The 22354-nt window shown below is 42.3% G+C and overlaps 1 protein-coding gene across 1 annotated transcript; it reads right to left on the minus strand.

Moving 5' to 3' along the window:
- Positions 1–12584: 12584 nt before the first annotated feature.
- Positions 12585–20392, minus strand: LOC106091150 (COP9 signalosome complex subunit 3). Its single transcript, XM_013257582.2, has 10 exons — positions 20026–20392; positions 19752–19906; positions 19587–19680; positions 18369–18613; positions 18103–18300; positions 17839–18018; positions 17614–17745; positions 13144–13326; positions 13007–13074; positions 12585–12934 (listed from the first exon to the last, which is right to left on the minus strand). Exons 1-10 carry the CDS (start codon positions 20078–20080, stop codon positions 12919–12921), a joined length of 1326 nt encoding a protein of 441 aa, XP_013113036.1. The 5' UTR covers positions 20081–20392; the 3' UTR covers positions 12585–12918.
- Between the last annotated feature and the right edge of the window lie 1962 nt (positions 20393–22354).

Raw genomic sequence — 22354 nt, forward strand, 5'->3', positions numbered from 1 at the left:
CGGTATATGGAATATTTTTTCATTATTTTTGGATAATGATTTTTTATGCCCACCACCGAAGGAGTGGGTATATTCATTTTTTGAAGGATGGGAGTATATTCGGTTTGCAACACATTATCCATTTTCGACCCTATAAAGTATATATTCTTGATCAGCGTAAAAATCTAAGACGACCTAACCATGTCCGTCCGTCTGTCTGTTGAAATCACGATACAGTCTTAACAAATAAAGATATTGAGCTGAAGCTTAGCACGGATTCCCTTTTTATTCATAAGCAGGTTAAGTTCGAAGATGGGCTATGTCGGACTATATCTTGATATAGTTCCCATATAGACCGATCCGCCGATTTAGGGTCTTAGGCCCATAAAAGCCACATTTATTATCCGATTTTGGTGAAATTTCGGACAGTGAGTTATGTTAGGCCCTTCAACATCCTTCTTTAATTTGGCCCAGATCGGTCCAGATTTGGATATAGCTGCCATATGGAACGATATCTCGATTAAGGTTTTTGGCCCATAAAAGGCGCATTTATTGTCCGATTTTGCCAAAATTTGGGACAGTGAGTTGAGATAGGCCAGTCGATAACCTTCTTCAATTTGGCCCAGGTCGGTCCATATTTGGATATAGCTGCCATATAGACCGATCTCCCGATTTAAGGTTTTGGGCCCATAAGGTGCGCATTTATTATCCGATCTCGCCGAAATTTGGGACAGTGAGTTAAGTTAGGCTTTTCGATATCTTTCTGGAATATGGCATAGATCGGTTCAGATTTGGATATAACTGCCATATAGGCCGATTTCTCGATTTAAGGTTTTGGGCCCATCAAAAACGCATTTATTGTCCTATTTCGCCGAAATTTGGGACAGTGAGTTGTGTTAGGTCCTTCGAAATCCTTCTTAAATTTGGCGTAGATCGGTCCAGATTTAAATATAGCTGCCTATAGACCGATCTCTCGATTTAAGGTCATGGGTCAATAAAGACGCATTTATTATCCGATGTCGCCGAAATTTGTGACAGTGAGTTGTGTTAGGCCCTTTGACATACCTCTTCACTTTGGCCCAAATCGGTTCAGATTTGGATATAGCTATCATATAGACCGATCTCTCGATTTAAAGTCTTGGCCCTATAAAAGGCGCATTTCTAATTCGATTTCGTTGAAATTTTACACAGTGACTTATGTTAGGCTTTTCGACATCCGTGTCGTTAATGGTTCAGATCGGTCTATATTTGGATATGGCTACCACAAAGACCAATATTTTGTTCTACAAAATTGAACAATGACTTGTAGTTATTAGACCTCTCAATGTCCGTGTCGAATTTGGTCCAAATCGGACCATATTTCTATAAAGCTGCTATGGGGGCATAAATTATGCATTTTTTTTCCGGATTATGACAAAAAGTGGTGATGGGTATCCAAAGTTCGGCCGGGCCGAACTTAACACCTTTTTACTTGTTTTAATATCCCAATCTTAAATAAGGAAAATACTAAAACAATCAACCTTTTGAAATTTTGTCCTCGCTTGAGGAAATTTTGGAAAATATTTCAAAACTTAAGAAACTCAATTTTGTCATAGTCCAGGAGAGAACGTTGGAAAAATGTTGAAGATACAAAGAACCTACCTTTCAAATATTTTTACCCTTCTTGGGGGAATTTCGGGGATTTTTTTTTAAATTTTAGGAATAAGTTTTTATTAACATCCCAGTAGCAAACATCGATAACACCAATTTGAGAGATGTGTGACAATTTTGGTAATTGAATATGTTCCACATTTCAGTAGAAAACCTCGAAAAAATATCGAAAATAAAGGGTGATTTTTTAACTATTATCTTTTTTGGCAACACTGGTTTAAACAGCACACGAACGTTTCGTGTTTTGTTTCAATGTCAAACATCTTCAGTAAGGTCTAAAAATTAGCCATGAATCGCCTTACAAACGAACAACGCTTGCAAATTATTGAATTTATCAAAATGCGTGCTCTGTTAAGAAAGTTCATCGCGTGCTTCTTCCATGTTACGACGAAGCTCATTTTTGGCTAAATGGTTACGTAAATAAGCAGAATTGTCGATTTTGAAGTGAAGATTAGCCAGAAAATTGCAAGAGCTACCAATGCATCGAAAAAAAAACACAGTTTGGTGCGGTTTATGGGCTGGTTGCATCATTGGACCGTAGTTCTTCAAAGTTGAAGCGAATCGCAATGCAACTGTAAATGGTGAGCGCTATGGTGATATGATATCATAAAATACGAAAACATCCTAATATGTTTCCCCATTTTGAGTATACATTGGGGATTTTTATTAAAATTTTGGGAATTCGATTTTTTAAACATTTCAGCAGCAAACATCGGAATGATTAAAACAAGTTAATGCATGGTAAGTTCGGCCGGGGCCGAATCTTGGGAACCCATCACAATGGATTCTGCTAAAATTTCATACAAAATAAGTTAAGTTGAAGGTTTCTATGGTTTTTTTGACCGTACTTGGCAAAATGTTAACTAAATCGGACGAAAATTGTGACTTTCAGGGGCTAAAGATGTCAAATCGGGAGATCGGTTTAAATGGCAGCTATGTCAGGTTAAAGACTGATTTGAACCGTATTTGGCACAGTTGCTGGAAGTTGTAATAGAATTGCGGCTTGTAAGGACTCAAGAAGTCAAATTGGGAGATCGGTTTATATGGGAACTATATCAGATTATAGAACGATTTGGACCGTACTTGGCACAGTTGTTAAAAGTCCTAATAGAAAACTATGTGCAAAATTTTACCTAAATCGGACAAAAATTGCGACTTCCAGGGGCTGAAGAAGTCAAATCGGGAGATCGGTTTATATGGGAGCTATGTTAGGTTATAGACCGATTTGGAGCGTACTTGGCACAGTTGTTAAAAAACCTAACAGAACACTATGTGCAAAATTTCAGCCAAATCAGATAACAATTGTGGCTTCCAGGGGCTCAAGAAGTCAAATCGGGAGATCGGTTTATATGGGAGCTATATCAGGTTATTGACCGATTTGGAACGTACTTTGCACAGTGGATGGAATCAGAACTTCGAGACGATCAAGAATATATATACTTTATGGGGTCTTAGACTAATATTTCGAGGTGTTACAAACGGAATGGCACCATCTTATGGTGTGGTATGGGTATAAAAATACTATACCATCCTACCTTTTCAAACATTTTCGCCCATTTTAGTGAATTTTGGGAATTTTTGTCAAAATGTTGGGAATTCGATTTTTTTAACATTGGTGGAGCAAAGGTTAGCATGTTCGCCTATGACGCCGACCGCCTGTGTTCAAATCCCTGCGTGAACATCATAAATATTTTCAGCGGTGGTTTTCCCCTTCCTAATGCTTCTCTACGAATTGGTGACGCTATGCGGCACGCCGTTCGGACTCAGCAATGGAAAGGAGACCCCTTATGATTGAGCTTAAACTTCAATCGGACTGGACTCATTGATATTGTTCCTTAATCGAATGTGACCACCATTAATGACCTATTACGGATGCTGACTGAGGAGGGATTTGAACCCGTCTGCTACTCAGACGATGTTATAATACTTCTAAAGGGTAAGGATCCGAACGAACTATGCAGAAGAGCCGAAAGGGTCCTGCATATGGCATATGACTGGGCTAGACCCAGAGGTCTCAATGTTAACCCAGAGAAGACTGAAATAGGCCTGTTTACGAGGAAGACGAAGGTGGGCCAATTTAACGCACCACGTTTCCTAATTACGACGATTTCGATATCTGACAAGGTCAAATAGTTAGGTGGGATCTTGGACAGGAAACTGAATGAAACTCACAGATGTTGGGCACTATGTAGACGGGCTATGTAGTTGGCTCGAAATGGGGCCTGAATCCTAGGATAGTACACTTGCTCTACAGGAGCGTGATTAGACCAATACTCACTATCGCCTCAGTAGTTTGGCGGACTGATATGAAGAAAAAGTGCAACATAAGGACCATAGCACAGGTTCAAAGAACATGTGTCTTGGCATAGGCGGAGCGATGAGGACCATGCCCACTAGGGCACCGGAGACTATTCTAGATATCCGATCCGTTGACATACAGATTAAGTGTGAGACTTAGGACGATGGGAGAATGGATTGAAGATGGGATCAGCTCATACCACCGCGGTATAATCGAGGCGACGATAGGAAACCTGGAAGGAAGGGAAGAGGTTTCTGTTCGGATACCTCAGATGAACCTTGAAGTCGAGTGCGAGGCACTGCTGCTATCGGCACAGTCTTGGATTGACGGAACCCTAGTATTGCCATCTGGAAGATCATGTTACACGGATGGATCAAAGCTAGAGGAGAGAGTGGGCCTTGGGGTTTACATTAAGAACCCAGGGACTGAGATCTGTTTTAGACTGCCTGACCATAATACGGTGCTGCAGGCGGGGATTCGGGCGATCACGGAATGTGAGAAGTGGTGTGGTGGTAAAGCGAGGACGTTAAGTGTGAACATCTTTACCGACAGTAAAATTGTCATAGGGGCAATAACAACCAGGACAGTAAGGTCACAAACAGTCTTGCAGTGTAAGAAGGAGATTAACGCCTTCTCTGAGGACGGCAAAATCCGCATAGTTTGGGTGCCGGCCATAACGGAGAAAAGAGGAAATGAAAGGGCAGACGGTGAAGGCCAGAGGACTACCGTCAATAAACTTGGTTAACCCGAAGCGTTTCGGGTCGGCGCAGTCTGTGTTAAGGGAGTGGGCGACGAATTCGCATGCAACATTGTGGAACAACGAAACGGTCGGTAGGACGTCGAAAATCCTATGGGGGGATCCAGATCATGAGAAGACGAGGCTATTACTGAAAGGAACCAAGAAGGAGGTTAGTATAGCTATTGCTATCATAACAGGACGCAAAGGCCTACGAGCTCACATATGTAAAATCGGTGCGGCAAGTGATAGCATGTGTAGGGCATGTAGGGAAGACGATGAGACGTTGGAGCATTTCCTTTGTTATTGCCCGGCTTTCTCGTCTAACAGATACCGGCACTTAGGTGGAGACACAATGCCAGACATGAACCAACTTAGGGGAGTGATATTGAATACAATTAAGGATTTTGTAAGTAGCACGGAATTCCTAACTTAAAATTTTCTTTTTAGAGGTTACTTTCTGGTTTTTAGAGCGCACAACAAGCCGATTACTGGCTTAGGTGTATGTCCATAGTGGCATGGACCTACAACTAACCTAACCTAATCGAATGAACCTGGGAAACTTAGTAGTAGTAGCAAATATCGGAAAAAGATCGAAAGTACTGAAACGTATCACCTTTGGGCATTTTGGGATTTTGTAGATTTTTGTCTAAATGGCGTTTGATTTTTTTTAACATTCCAGCAGCAAACATTGGGAAAAGAACCGGATAACTATGAACATCACACAGACTGAAACTTTGGGTGGTGTTCATTGCTGTCACGAGAAGCTTAGCAGCGTCCACAGATTGCAGATAGTGGAATGCTTCATACGGAGTAGCTGCAACTGCTGTCGCGAACAAATCAGCGGTATCGTGTCGAAAGTCTCAGTGAGAGGACGGGAGGCATCGGCTCTTGCTAAAATACTGAGTGCCTATGATGCTCGATACGACAAGGCAAGACATTGGCGCCTTTAAATAACCAATGGTCATCATGTTCCCGCGGCGATCAGTCGTATAGACCGGAACAGGCATGCTCGCCTATAAGAGCTTGAGGAGGTTCGCCACCTCTACATGCAAAAATGTGACTACAACAACAACAAATTCTACTACTATTTTTTCAATTATTTTTCATTTTTTGAGAGAATTTCGGGAGAGTATTAAAAATTTTAAGAATTGGATTTTCTAGCAGCAATTATCGGAAAAATATCTAAATCCCATTTGAGGCAATTTTGGGGATTTTTGTTGAAAATACTAAAACATCCCATCTCTTCAAATACTTTTCCCCATTTGAAAGAGTTTTGGGATATTTGTCGCCATTTTGGAAATACGATTGGTTTTACATCCAAGCAGCAATCATCCGAAAACTATGAAGAATGCTAAAACATCCCACGTTTGTGGGAATTTTCGACAAAATGTTGGGAATTCGATGATTGTTGCTAGCGAGATTCATTTTTCGAGAATATCGACGTCGAATGCACTTCAAACTGTTTGAGTTATGGTCGATGTTGACATAGTTAACCGTATCTGAACCACAAGCTCTAGGAGCTGTCCAATACAAATTTGTTTGTTTACTTTTTTATAAAACATTGCGCTAGAATCTGTTATCGAAAATTTTAAAGTGATTGATATAGCCAACCACCAATTCTGCAAATTAATCTTAACCATGGGAACCACCTATCAGATCAAACAACAAACAATTGTGAAACGTAAAACCGGAGCGATTATGAATGCCAACTCTATTATCACGCCCTCCCTGTAGGGTACTTGCATTACGCTTAGAATGGCGTGATACGACGAGTGATTATGGGTTTGCGATATGACCACACAAAAAGTTTGCAATAAATTTTCGATAAATAAGTCTTAAAAAGTGGCATGATTTTAATTGAATTTCAGCGAATGGCATTGACTCTGCTGTAATTTCATTATAATTTGTCATGGGACAATTGGAAATATTTATGTTAGGGAATAAAGATAAGGCCCCACACTCAGACTTGCATATTCCATTTATGAGTGTTCTTTTAATCGTCATGTCCCAGACTGAAGCGTAGATTTCTTATCACAGATTTGTTGAAATTTATTATCGAACCCAGACCAAAACATTATCTGATGAGGTCTTATTACACTATCCATTCTAATCAGTCATTATCTGTCTAAATCGAATTATAATGCATTCATACAAAACATGCATATAATGAATCAGATATTGGTGATTGCGATCAGGATATCACAGGGAATTGTTAAGCAAATACCCTCAAAGAAATTTGTTGGTAAAATTAGAACAAGTAAAAGCGTGCTAAGTTAGGCCGTGCCGAATCTTATAAACCCGCCACAATGGATCGCATTTATCGAGTTCTTTTCCCGATATCTCTTTTTGGTAAAACAAAGGATAGTTTTTCCATTTCGCTTCTCAAAAATCATCTGTATCTTGGAATAAGAACTACCTATTATGAAAATATGTTTTAATCTTTCAATGATAGCTACGATTGAATAATCCACTAGGCAGTTGGTGATCTGCGTAAGTTTTCAGTGGAAGGCTCAGATTGGTGTTGGCTTCAGACCGTGGCGGTGTTGTCCGATCTTCCTACAGGTGTGTGTGCCTTGGCACCTGTAGTCGAGAGTAATGCTTCAAGCGCAAAACCAGTCATGAGACTAATGAATGAGGAAGAGGCAGATAACCCAGAGGGATGGGCCGTTCGTCTCCAGCCTTAAGGTGTTGTTTCCAATTCAAACTCAGACAGCAACAATGTCAATGAAACAGCAGAATCAAGAAATGAAGTCAACTGGGTGACGGGCAGCAGTAAGCGAGGGTTTTGCTAAGCTCACAAGAAGATCAAGAAAGCAAGCACGACAAAGCAGACTGAGGAGTATGTACCGGCAGCGCAATCGGGCGAAAGTGCGAAATGCTCATAGGGATAGAACTAACATTACAACCAATTCTACAGAAGCTAGAAAGAGAGCCGAGTCTTTCGAAGAGCAGAACACTGCCAAACAGTTGGAAAAGAGCTCCTCGCTTTCAAATACACTGGCCACCTCAATGGAGACCGTAGACAGTATCCTACGGGGGGAGACAAAGTCGGAACAGGTACAATGGAAGCGCTTGACTTCCAAAAGGACGGCACAGCCATTTCGGAAGGGGAAGGTTAGATTGAATGAATGAATGCCCAACATAGGTGAGTTCACTCGAAGGTCTGTTTGGTCCATTGTGATGCCGTAAAGAGAAAGAGAAGAGAACGACGATGAAAGACCTCGGACCATATTCAGAGGTTATACACGAATAAAACAAACAAGAGGAAAGAAGAACCAAAGCGGGCAGTGAAACGCCCTTCCCCACGAAAGGTCGAAACCATCCCGCCCCATCAACAAATCTCAGGAGACCTTCCAGTGTAACGTTCGCAATATCACCCAGATCGCAAAAGAACCGCCTCCCCCGAAAGGACAGCCTAATATCTTGCAGACACGTACAAAACGTACATAGCAAGCGCTTGATGGTCTCCTCCTCATCTGCATCTAGGCAACTCCTGTAAAAGTCATTGTGCGGCATTCCATTCCAGTTGGAGTATTTCCTATGTCATTGCCTACTATAAATCTGTTTTATGTTTTGTGAATATCGGAGTTAGTCTTTACCTCAGAGAAATAAGTTTTCTGATATTAGTAGACTTTCTGTTGTTACACCAGAATTTTTTGGTGATTTTAGTAACAAATTCTCTGAATGTAATTTAGTGCAAGCATAAAACTTAGAAGTTTACATTGGAAATCTAAGGATTTCTAAGTGTTGTAAAAACGGAGCGTGCCTGTGTGGACTAGTCTTATAAATAAAGATTAAAGTTTTGATGTTCGATCTAGCAAAACTCTTTGCCATTTCGGAAAATATTGCCATAGTCGGTATATATGTGTGGTTTAGGGCGAGTTTACGAGGTGAGGCGTCTCTGAAATACTTGCCCATGAAACAGATACAGATTTGAGCCCCTTTTAGCCATAATCAACAAATATGTCCAGTTTTGAGGGGTACGCAAGGTGGGGCGGCCACCCACGTACTTACATACAAACAAAAAATTTTCCCCATGAACATTCCACTAAGGAAAATAGACAAACTTCTCACATATCAAGTTTTAAGCTCAATTATAAGTGTTCTCCTTTTTATAGCCGAGTCCAAACGGCGTGCCGCAGTGCGACACCTCTTTGAAGAGAACTTTTACATGGCATAGTATCTCACAAATGTTGCCAGCATTAGCCCGTTCTTAGCCCTGAAAAAATATCAGCATCGTGCTCTACTCTCAAATTTCTTAAATTTGAGCCCCGATTGCCATTGGTTTAGGGGGAGTTTATGGGTTGGGTAGGATAGGGGGAGGGGGATTGCCCTCGGACACGTCCTTTCATTTGAGTACAATAAATTCTCGTTCATTCTACATGACAGTTTGGCGTTGCATTTATTGGGAGGAGAAGGTCGGCCCCCCGACGCTTAGAACCATACCACAATTTATTTGAGTCTTTCATTGTAGCGATCTCCTGTCCTGCAGAACGGTAGGACGTGACCCAGATACTTGAACCCTTATACCAACATTAGATTCAAAATATACTGTCATAGACCTTTCTTTTAATCGACATATTATCCCGATCAAACTATTGAAGGGTATTTCGTGGGTGGGCCGGTCCCAGACTCTGTCCTAATTGTGCATGCCAAATTCGTAGTCAAGTCTCAAAGACCTTTCATTCGATACCCATTTTGTGACTTGGGAAATTTATGCCCGTTTTGGGGGTTTTTTAGATTGGGGAGGACCCCTAGACACCTTCCGACCAAATTCTTATAACAGATGTGTACTCAGCTTCCAAATATCTTTTATTATCCTGCTGGGTGGTTTTGGGTGGTGGGCCTCAGACACCAAAAAATAATTTTTTGTTTCAGATTTGTATACTACTTTTGAATGCCTTTTATTTGATACCCATATTACTCAAAGCGGTTAAAGTGTCCTTTTGGGTGGCTTTTATGGGGGTGGGGGCCCTCGACACATAGGGTAACATTTTAATGCCAAGTTCGAACTCTACTCTCAAATACCTTTCATTTGATGCCCATATTGCCCAAAACGGTGAAAGTGTTCTCTTGGGGCTTTTTCTAAGGATGTGACACTAAATGTGACGTTTGTATACTCAATTCGTACTCTACTGTTAATTACCTTTCATTTGATACCCATATTGTCCCAATCAGTGCACATGTCCGTTCGGGTGGGTTTTGGGATGGGGCGTTCCCCCAGATTATTTGACCACAAAATTTTTTACCAATTTCGTGTTTTTGGGGTACCATAAGGTGGCATACAAAATTTCGCTTAAATCAGTGCACGCATCTCCGAGATTTGTCGTTTTTGAAAATTGGGGTATGTAGGAGGGTCCGCCCCCCTTCGGACATCAAAAAATTTAGAACCCTACCTGTGAACATTTCATGAAAATCGGTTTAGCCGCTTTTGAGTCTATACGGAACAAACAAATGGCAACAATTTCATTTTATATAAAAGAAGATATAACGACCAGTCACGACAATATGGGACTCAAGTGAAAGGTATTTAAGATAAGAAAACGTATTTGATATTCAATAGTCTGTCCAAGTGTGTGGGGGACCTCCCCAACCTCCAAAACACCACTAAGTCGGACATATTTACCGACCATGGCAATATGGGACTCAAATGAAAGGTATTTGAGTGTAGAATACAAATCTGATATCCAAATGGGGGCCCCAAGTTTCTGGGGGTCTACCCCCTCCCCAAAACACCCCCAAACAGGACTTATTTACTGACCATGACAATATGGGGCTCAAATAATAGGTATTCAAGTGAAGCATACGAATCTGAAATCCAAATGTGGGGACCAAGTGTTTGGGGGCCGCCTCTCTCCAAAAACACCTCCAAAGAAGACACATTTGCGGCCATAGCAATATGAGGCTCAAATGAAAGGGCTTTGGGAGTAAAGCACAAATCTTATATTAATTTTAGGGAAAAAGTGTCTACGGAGCCACCCCACCCCAATAACACCACCCAAATAGGACGTATTTGCTGACCATTGCAATATGGGACTCAAATAAGAGGTATTTTATAGTAGACCACGAATCTGATATACATTTTCAGAGCCAAGTCACTGAGTGGGCGCCCCATTCCCGATCAATGTGGGAGCATGTATTTGGCGCAACGCCCATTCCACACTCCACCCCCAAAGAGTAAGAATTCACCGACCATGGCAATATGTGTTCAAACGAAAGGTATTTGAGATTAGAAAACAAATTTGATAGCCAATTTTGGGGCCAAGTGTTTAGGGAACGCTTCATGCCATAACTCCTCTTAAACCAATGACAATATAGGGTTTAAATAAATGGTATTTGAGAGCAGAGCACGATGCTGGTATATTTTTAGGGCTAAGTGTCTGGGGGACCATCTCATACCCGAAATCACCCTAAAATCGGACATCCATATTTACCGTTCATGTTGTTGTTGTTGTTGTAGCAGTGTGTTGTACACTGAAGCGGAAGCCCTTGCCGATGAAGGACTTTATCGGGTCAATCCGGTACGTACAACCGGCTGCCGTTCATGGTAATATGGGGCTTAAATGAAAGGTATTTGGGAGTAGAGCACGTAATTCATACTCACTTTCAGGACCAGACCACCCCCCCCCCCCCCCAAACACACCAATCACTACCCTGGGGGGCCTTCCCCCTCCCAAAATCCCCATTAGAATATCGGGCTCAAATAAAGTCTTAAGAATGAAGTACATCTAACATCCAAACTTTAATGACCCTAAAACCCCGAGTGAATTCATAGACCAATAAAGATGCATATGGGATTCAGATAAAGGCATTTATATATCGCTTGACTAACAGTGTTATACTGTTTTACTATTTTCGTCCCGGCGCGCTATAGCTGTGTGCACCACACAAGCTGGAACATTGAGCACCAATTTATGGGGTGTTCATTGCTGTCATGAGAAGCTGACACTGCGAGCTACCGGGCGCGTCCACAGGTTGCGTATAGTGGAATGATATATACGGAGTAGCTGCAACGGCAGTCGCGGACAATCAGCGGTATCGAGCGGAGAGTCTCAGTGAGAGGCCGGACGGCACCGGCTCTAACTGAGTGCCTATGATACTCGATATGACAAGGCGAGTTATTGACGCATTTAAATAACCAATGGCCACCCTGTTTTTGCGGCGATCGATCCTTTGGACCGGAACGACACATAAAAATGTGGCTACAACAACTACAAAGTGACCTTGTTAACCATGTACAAACCCATTGGCCGGTCTGTGGTAAGTTATGCAGAGCCAGTGTGGTCTCATCAGCTTTGTGACAAGCAGTGGAATAATATTCAGATCAGTCAGATTGCTGCCCTTTGATGGGCAGCCTCCATCAGGAGACAAAGATCTTACCATTGCGAAGAAATAACTATAAGCAATACCTTTTGGGCTGTTATGGCAGACCAACCACTTAAAAATGTGGCTACAACAACAAAGAAAAAATTAATTTAAAAAAAAAAAAAACTAAAGAAAAATTAAAAATTACATAAAAAAATAATAAAGTAAAATTAATAAAAAAAAAAGGAAAAAAATGACTAACTTAAACTTACCCCGATTGAATGTTCAATTACTGAGTCTCTTACTTGTTTGAAAAATTCCGATGTTTATTTACTGATGGTACTGACTTGACTACTACTTGAAGTTGACTACTACTTACAACGTATGCGACTTTGAGTAGCTGGCTATTCAATTTCAGTGCTTCCATTCCAAATGGCAGTTCATTTCAGCATTTTGCAAAACATTTGGAAAGAACTTTAAATAACATTTCGCCTTTACTCCTTATAATTTAAAAATATGAAAACTTAACTTGATGTTGGACGTCCAAATAATCTGTGCCAGCTAAGGACTTTGAGTATTTAGAGTTTCATCTGATGAAAAACAAAATTAAGGTTGATGTTATTTTTCTTTTGTAAATTTTACTTTTCTTCTTTTAAAAACAATTATTTATAATAATGTTCAATAGGCAAAGTAGTTGTTGTGGTTGCGATTGGTTGGTTGTGCCACAGTGTCGTATCGAAGTGCAGTTTTTGTTGTTATTATTGTTGGCTGTAGCTATGTTGTTTGTGAATATGTTGCGAAATTTCTTATCACTATTAAACAATGGAGAAATAATGTGTTCGAGCATAAGGCTGCTGAAGATGACATATGTGCTGCATTGTTTAAATTTCATATGAGAACTTATAAAAGCTTCTGAACGGTTTAAAACATGGGCTGAATGATATGATCAATCAATGGGATCTCTGCAACAACAAAAAATGGGAAAGTGTTATTAGCCATATTTACTTGGAAGCTTAGGAAAAGATCATGTTTACCCCGCAAAAGCTTTTGCATTTTGAGACGTCAATTCATCGTCAGGATTTCCTACGGCCTTTTTAATATACTGAAATGGGCAAAATTAGGTTTTAGTCCATTAGGCATAATAAATTTTTTAAAAAAGACACCAACTTACAATTGGATTCAAAATAATGTCTTCTTCCATTTTGTTAATTTGTTTCACTAGGGCCATAACATTATCCATATCGTCTTGTATATTCAGGAACATCTCATTTGAATTGTATTTCTGCGGGTCATCTTTAAATATAACCATGCCATCTCTTTGATTGATTGTAGCATAGATTTCGCCGGACTTGATCTAGAAGTGGAAAAAAATTAAAAGAAATAAAAGAGACTCATTAAAATCACACAAAGACAAGGACGAGCAGACCAGAGGTACATATATTCGTTGACGTGGGCTAAGTTGCTGGGTGGCAAAAGACCTAATTCATTGTTTTTGGAGGAGAAGGATGCCAGTACCAAGGCAGCCGGTTGTACGCACCAGATTGACCTGGTGGACTCCCTCATCAGCAAGGGCTGCCATCTCAGTGTATGTGTTCGTTCTTTTTTTGTCATGGGAGAGGCACATCCCAGGGTGTCTGCTCCGCACGCTTCTGGTCCGTGCCGGAATTGAAGAAACCCGGTCCATGGTCCTGTTCGTTTTGCCAGAACCACCCCCATCATCGGTCGGTGTCGGCGGGGTGTAACCGGTACATGGAGTGGATACATTTCCGATCTTGCTTCGCCCTTACGTTACTACTGGAATATAGTCACACTGACTATGTTGCAAGGTGCTGTGCGAACATAGACAGCAGTTGGTCACAAGCGTCGGCGTCGTCAGACCTCTCCCGTGCGGCAATATAGTTAGGCGAGTGCCGGGAAGTATATCCTTTTTACAATTGAATTGCAATGGTCTGAGAGACAAGATCGACGAGGTAGTGGATTTTCTGTGGAAGAACATATTGGTTGCAGGGGTCCAGCTGAAAACTGAACAACAACTGCAGCCTGCACAGTTGTCAAGGATACAATATGCTCCGTAAGGATTGCTTAAGGATTGAAGGTGGGTCTTCGTTGTTGTTGTTGTAGCAGTGTTTTGAACACTCAGGCGGCAGCCCTTACCGATAAAGGACTCCATCGGGTCAATCCGGTACGTACAACCGGCTGCCATGGGATTGCACTCGGATGCACCATATCGTGCAGTATAGATCCAACTAGCGTGCGCCTGGCGCTAATAACCCCAACATGGAGTGTATGGGGATAGCAGTCAAGTCCGGTACATACCGCCGGTCGGTAGTTGTGACCCAGTTAATGGCGAAGCGTAAAAGCCCGACATAAGTGGGCTACTGTCTGGCCATAATTGTCTAGTTCTGGGAGACTTTAATGAACTTCACGTTTCATGGCATTCTCCCCTCGGGAACGACCAGCGGGGCATAGCTGTGGCATAGCAGATTGAAAGCTCCACGTTTTGCACGGTGAATGAGGATGTCCCCACTAGTATAACGAGGAGATGTAGCAGCTCGCCAGACATCTTCATTGCAACCCCTGATTTCCTGAGTGACGTATCCTGGCAAGCCATCATTCCTTTGGTATCAGACCACCTCCACATAATTCACACCTTCGATCGACCACCTGACTTCATAACCTCTGAGTGCCGGACGTTTATCAATCAAAAGAAGACCGATTGGGCTGGCTTCAGAGAGTACACCAGTCGCCGCTACAGTGAACTGACACCCCCCTCAAATGTGCTAGTTGCCGAGAGGAAATTCCGAGACATCATTAACGCAGCAGCAGCACGCTTTATACCAGCCGGCCGAATACCCCAAGTGCGGTCTAATTTCCCAGCGTAGGTAGTGGTATTCGCTGACGAGCGTGATAGGATTCGTAGTACGGACCCCACTAACCCCAGAATTAGCGAGCTGAATCCGGAAATAAACAGGGTAGTCAACGACCATAAGCGAAATTTGTGGCTGGAACACTTGGAGCAATGTAACTTTGACACCGGTTTAGGCAAACTGTGGTCTACTGTTAAGTCACTCTCGAACCCCGTTAGACGGGATGACAGGACCTCAGTCACTTTTGGCGAAATAACCGTGACTGATCCGAAGAGATGTGCCAAGTTGTTCAACCGTCAATTTATTGTGCATCCCGAGGGTGACAGGGCAAGAAGGAGAGCCATTCGCCTTATCCGCGCTCTCCGAGCCGATGAACAGCCATCACAATTTACCGTGGGCGAACTTACGAATGTCATCCGTGGCGCTAAATCATCCAAGGGGTCCAAGGGTCCTGACGGAATCTCTACATTGATGTTGAAGAATCTGGATTTAACTGGAATTGAGTACCTTACCACTGCCCTCAACCTGTCATTGAACACTCTTATAGTTCCCGATGTCTGGAAAATGGTCAGAGTGATCTCGCTACTGAAGCCTGGAAAGGACCGAGTTTTGAGGAGTCTTACAGGCCGATCTCCCTTCTCTCACCAGTTGTCAAGATACTTGAGGGACTACTCCTTCCGAGCCTCGTAGGAGAATTACCATTCGAAGGGCTTCAGCATGGATTTCGAAGGCTGCATAGCACAACAACTGTTTTGCATGCCATCAACGCACACATTTGCCGTGGCTTCAATCAGCCCAGGCCGTGTGATAGGGTGGTCCTCTTAGCACTGGACCTACGAAGAAATTCGACACGGTCAGCCATGCCAACCCATTTGAGGACATTGCCAACACGTCCCTCCAGCCAGGCCGGAAACGCTAAGTCGCGAATTATCTTCTGTCATATGTGGAATTTAGGGATAAGAAGTCGAAGCACTGTAGAGTTAAACAGGGAGTTCCCCAAGGCGTGGTGATATCTCCGGCACTGTTCAACCTCTACCTATCCTCCATTCAAACCACCCAGACGGCATAGAGATCGTATCATATGGGGACAATTTTACGACCACGGCATCAAGACACCATCGACAGCTTGAACGTCTTCCTCAACGATTTTACCTCATATTTCCGAAGATATCTGCCATCAAATCTTCAGCCCCATTGTTCATTAAAAATATGGGTGAGGTGAATACTGAGATGAAAGTGATGGTCGATGGAGAGATTATTCCGACCATTAAATGTCCCAAATACTTGGCGTCACATTTGTCAGCTCTTAAACATTCTCCGGACAAGGTCCGCAAGTCTCTTGCCGGCAGCACTTGGGGTGCTGACAAAGAAACCTTCCCGGCACGGGATAGCTGTGAACACCACACAGGCTGGAACATTGAGGTCCGATCCGTGTGGTGTTCATTGCTGTCACGAAAAGTTTAGCTGCGAGCCACAGGGCGCGTCCACAGGTTGCGGATAGTGGAATGGTCCATACGGAGTGGCTGCAACGGCAGTCGCGGACAATCAGCGGTATCGAGCGGAGAGTCTCAGTGAGAGGCCGAGCGGCACCGGCTCTTGCACAAATACTGAGTGCCTAGACGGGTTATTGGCGCCCTTAAATAACCAATGACCATTCTGTTTCCGCGGCGCGGAACGAACTTGCCCACTTACAGGAGCTTAACAGGGTCGCCAACTCCACATGAAAATGTGGATACAACAACAACAAAGAAACCGTGTTAACCACGTACAAACCCATTGGCCGGTCTGTGGTAAGTTATGCAGAATCAGTGTGGTATTGTCATCTTTCTGACAAGCAGTGGAATAATATTCAAATCTGTCAGATTGCCGCCCTTCAAATTGCGAGAGGCTCTCTTCTCATGTGGACCACCTCCATCAGGAGACAAAGATCCTAACATTGCAAAGGACATAGCTATAAGCAATACCTTTTGGGTTGTTATCGCAGAGACCGCCAAATCATCATCTTGTTGATAAGTATCCCCCGCCCAGAAGCCTTAAGGTAGATCTACATGATCTACAGCGTGAGGTTCAGCGCTTACAAGAAAGAACCTCTAGATCAAGTGGCATATCAAGCGGGCCCAGACAACATTCATGCAGATACGGCAGCAGATGCGGTAAATAGCTACCGGGTTAATGTAGTCCTTGGAGAACGACCGCCTCCCATTGCACCCGAAGAAATTGACCTCCTTCGGCAAACTAGAGTAGTTCTGGCTCAACTACGAAGCGGTAGATCCTGCCGCCTTAACTCCTAAGGAGCAAGGATTGATGCCGACGTGCAAGATGTATGTCCCGATTGTAACCAGGGACCGCACGATACACGTCACCTATTTAACTGCCCATCCAGACCCACTCGACTCAGACCCACATCCCTTTGGACGCACCCCATCTTAGTCGCAGAGTTCCTGGATCTGGATACTCAACAGAATCAAGCAGACGAAAAAATATAAAAAAAAAAATTAACAGCGGAATCGGGCGGAGAGTCTCAGTGAGAGGCCGGGCAGCACTGGCTCTTGGACAAAAACGGAATGCCTATGATGCTCGATATGACAAGGCGAGTTACTGGCGCCTTTAAATAACCAATGGCCGACCTATTCCCGCGGCGAACGGTCATTTGGATCGGAACGAGCTTGCTCACCTACAGGAGCTTTTGACCAGGATCGCCACCTCCACATGAAAATGTGGCTACAACAACAATCACTTTGTTGCATTGCATTGTAATAATTATCTTTACTTACCATATTAAATACGTATTTCTCGGCTACGGCAGCTGATGGTAATTGGGCACGACTAGCAACATCGGAGAGAGATAATGTCAAAAAGGTTTTTGTTAATCTCTGGATGTTTTTCTTATACAAAGAAGTGGCAACCTGTCAAAACACACAAAAGAATTTCCCATTTAAAACATGTTGTAATTATTGACGTGGAATAAAGTTTAAAAATATTTTACATGCCAGTCTTACCTGTTTAACTAAACCCATATTGTTATCACGTTGAAATGTTTCACTATATTTACTAATGCAATTTCGCACTTCTTCGCTAAATGTTGTGGCATAAGCCACTGCTAGATTATGATAGACCTGGGCAATGGGTTTCATAAAGCGCGATATGACTTGAGATGCATATTTGGGTATAGGTTGTATCTAAAAAAAATACAAAGCCACCAAAATGTGTTAAACATTTATGAAAAATGCCTGTAAATCATTGTTGTGTCTATTCTATATCACCTTTCCGTGCAATATTAATGAAACCAATATGAATTTCTTATAGGCTTCTAACATTATGTATGACATGGCCATAGCAGGAGTCGATATGCACACTTCAAAAAAGTACAAGGCTCTCTCATAGTTCTTCATAGCAGTGTATATCATGCCACCATAATAGTAATAAAGTAAAAAGTATTTGGCATCATTATTTGTTGTATCCTATGATAAATGATCAAAAAAAAAAACGTTAGTAAAAATAACGAAATTTATTTTTTTCCATTTCATACCGTTTGATTTTGTCCCCTGGTCTCGGCAGCTGTTGATATTGTTGTTATATCAACATCCAAATATTTAAGTGCTACGCGAAAACATTTCGATTTAAGGCTCAGCTGGCACAAATCTGCATGAATTGGCGTTAGCTGGGTATCACTTGTGCGTATCTTATCGATGGCAGCAGCGAGCGTTGTAAGGCCATGTATGCAACGGGGTTGTACAACCATGGTATTTGTAAATTGATGGCATAATTCATAATCTGTAAATGATGATTAATAAAAGATTTTTTAAATGCACATTTCAGTTTGAAGTAATTTTTAAAATTTAAAATTTTCAAATTTCAGATTAATAGCGGAGTAAGGGGAAATGAAAGGGCGGACGATTTGGCGGTGAAGGCCAGAGGAAACTTCGAAAGCCTTTCGGTTCGACGCAGTCCGAGTTAGGGGAGTGGGCGACGAATGCGCCTGCAACATTGTGGAATAGCGAAACGGTCGGTAGGACAGCGAAATCCTATGGGGGGATCCAGATCGTGAGAAGACGAGGCTATTACTGAAAGGAAGCAAGGTCAGTATAGCTATTGGTATCATAACGGGACACATAGGACTACGAGCTCTCTTATATAAAATAGGTGCGGCAAGTGATAGCATGTGTATGACATTTGGGGACGGTGATGAGACGTTGGAGATTTTCCTTTGTCATTGCACGGCTTTTGCGTCTAGATGGAGAGACAATTCCAGACATGAACCAACTTAGAGGAGTGGTATTGAAAACAATTAAGGATTTTGGATTTTTCTTTTTCGAGTTTGCCTTTTAGTATTTAGAGCGCACAACAAGCCGATTACCGGCTTAGGTGTATGTCCATAGTTGCATGGGGCGGACTAATATCGACACCCTCTTTTCAACCTAACCTAAGATCAATTGGTTAATAATTGAGTATCTTCGGTGTGTGTCCTAGAAGTCAAATCTGAATACCAGGAATTATCAGAACCTTATTTTTAGACAAATCGGTCAAAAATTTAACTCATGATATTTAGCTGGACGGCTGTTTAATATGACACCATCTATGGATCACAATCCACCGTGGACGTAGTAAGTTTATGCCATCCGCAGCGCCAAAACTATTTTCCCTCGCTAGTAGCACATATAAGGCAAGCTGTCAATCAGGTCAAAACGTACCTGGTGGCCTGGTTTTAACAAAGTAAAATTTTTTGTGTCCTATTGTCTAAACTTACATGCATGAGCCGCCAAACGAACTTGATACGAGTTACACTGCTGTATAAAGTCTTTGACAGATTTCAACAGGATATCCACATCAGCATTGGAGTTCTAAACAAAATAATAAAAAGAATCGCCAAATTAGTTGCATATTTTTATCTCTAAAATCAATTGATAATTACCGGCAGACTGTTAAACTTTGCTATCAGCACATAAAGTACTCCCAGCGAATGTTGTTGCACATCCAGTGTCTCCAGGACATTATCGAGAATATTCCAATTTTTTGTTAATATTTCGGTAGTATCCAAAAGATGAGTGGCCAGTTCTTCAAAGGCACCTAGTCATTGAGAGAACACAAACAACAAAAACATAAATGCACATAACCTCCGGCAAGTAGTGCACACAAACAAACATCATTGTGTCAACCACCACCGTCATACCACAATTACTACTCACCCGACGAACTGAGACTCCTCACACTATTGACAAAGTTTTCCAAGGCGCTGGCCATCTTTGTTGTTATTGTTTTGCACAATTCAACAGACCCCGGATGATGCGAAATAAAGGTTTTCTGTATTGCGGTTTCAAATTATTAGCATACTTTTCTTTGCAAGCAAATTTTTGCCGACTCTCGACAAAATTGCCCTTATTTGGCAAAGTCTACACAGTTTCAATACAAATCGTAGCACTGTTGTCTCTTGTTAGCTCTAATTTAACCACATAGGTTTCTATAGTAATAAGAAATTATATGGCAATATTTTAAAACTTGATCAATTTATTTGCCGAACTATCTATAACAAAAATTTTTATAAATATTAGGTGTCGAATAGGGATCTAAAAGTCGATTTTTGACTAATCGATTATTCAACTTTTTGCATGCAAAAGTCAAAGTCGACTTTCGGTGGATAAAAAAATAATCGTTTAATCGATTGGGAAACCAGGGGTTGCTTTGTAACGCAAAATTAATAATTATTATATATTTCGATAATACTGATTTTGATTTATTGACAAAAAAAAAAAAAAATAAATTGGTTTGAATTGTAACAAGTCTCATCCAGTGCAAATCAGATGTTCTGGATAAAATATCAGTGCAATATTGTACTGGTAAGTTATCGTGCGAACAGATAAGAATGGATTAATCGTGTTTTTCGCTATATGCACGTGAACAGCTGTTAACAGCCGGCCAGGTTTGACGGTATTGAGATGTCAGATTTTTGTTTGCATTCCCTTTGTAGTTATCTTCTGTCTCGCATATTCTCTGCTATTGCAGATGTATTCAATGGCCATGATCGAACAATCGTCTACATATGATACGATCTCTATGCCATCTACAGGCGTCGTAATGGAGGATAGTGAGAGATTAAACAGTGCCTGAGATATCACCCCGCCTTGGGGAATTCCTGTTTCACTCTACAGTGTTTCGATACCTTATCTCTAAATTCCACAAATGACTGGCAACCACACAGATAATTCGCGACCCAGCGCTTTAGGCCTGGCTGGAGAGACGTATTGGCGATGTCCTCAAAGAGTTTGGCATGGCTGACCGTGTTGAATGCCTTCGATAGGTCTAGTGCTACGAGGACCGTCCTATCTCATGGCCTGGGCTGATTGAAGCCACGGCAAATGTGTGCGGTGATGGCATGCAAAGCAGTTGTTATGCTATGCAGTCTTTGAAATCCATGCTGATGCTCGGCGAATGGAAATTCTCCAACAAGGCTCAGGAGGAGAAGTCCCTCAAGCGTCTTGGCTACTGGTGGGAGTAGGGAGATCGGTCTGTATGACTCCCGCTTACTCTGATCCTTTCCAGGCTTCAGTAGCGGGATCACTCTGATCATCTTACAGACTATAAGAGTGTTCAATGACAGGTTAAGGACAGTGGTAAGGTACTCAACTCCAGGTGAATCCAGATTCTTCAGCATCAATGTAGAGATTCCGTCGGGGCCCAACGCCTTAGATGATTTGGCGCCACGGATAACATTCGTAACTTCGCCCACGGTAAATTGTGATGGCTGCTCTTCGGCTCGGAGATCACGAATACGGCGAATGGCTCTCCTCCTTGACCCATCACTTTCGGGATGCATAAAAAATGACGGTTGAACCACCTAGCGCATCTCTTCGGATCAGTCACGGTTATTTTGCCAAAAGTGACTGAGGTCCTGTCATCCCGTCTACCGGGTTTGTAGAGTGATTTAAGAGACCATAGACCACAGCTTGCCCACACCGGTGGCTAAGTTACATTGCTCCAAGTATTCCAGCCACAAATTCCGCTTATATTCGTTGACTATCCTATTTATTTCCAGATTCAGCTCGCTGATTCTGGGTTTGGTGGGGTCCATACAACGAATCACGCTCATCTGCGAGTACCACTACCAAGGCCTTGAGGGTCGCCATACTATACACAAAAATCCTGAGTGTCGAAGACAGTGACCTTTCCATGATGTCGCTGATCGTCGACATACATTTGCTTCGTATCAGTAGTACGTCGTTGTTGTGGCCATATTTATATGTGGAGGTAACGATCCTTGTCAAGCTCCTGAACGTGAGCAAGCCTTTTCCGGGCCAAGGGACCGATCACCGCAGGAACATACCACCATTGGTTATTTAAAGGAGCCAATAATTCTCCTTGTCATATTCATAGATAATCAGTATTTATACCAGAGCAGGTGCCGCCCGGCCTCTAACTGTGACTCTCCACTCGACACCGCTGATTGTCCGCGCCATATGGAGCATTCCACTATCCGGAACCTGTGGACGAGCCCAATAGCTCACAGCTTAGCTTCTCGTG

This window comes from Stomoxys calcitrans, chromosome 1, assembly GCF_963082655.1.
Source record: "Stomoxys calcitrans chromosome 1, idStoCalc2.1, whole genome shotgun sequence".
NCBI lineage: Eukaryota > Metazoa > Arthropoda > Insecta > Diptera > Muscidae > Stomoxys > Stomoxys calcitrans.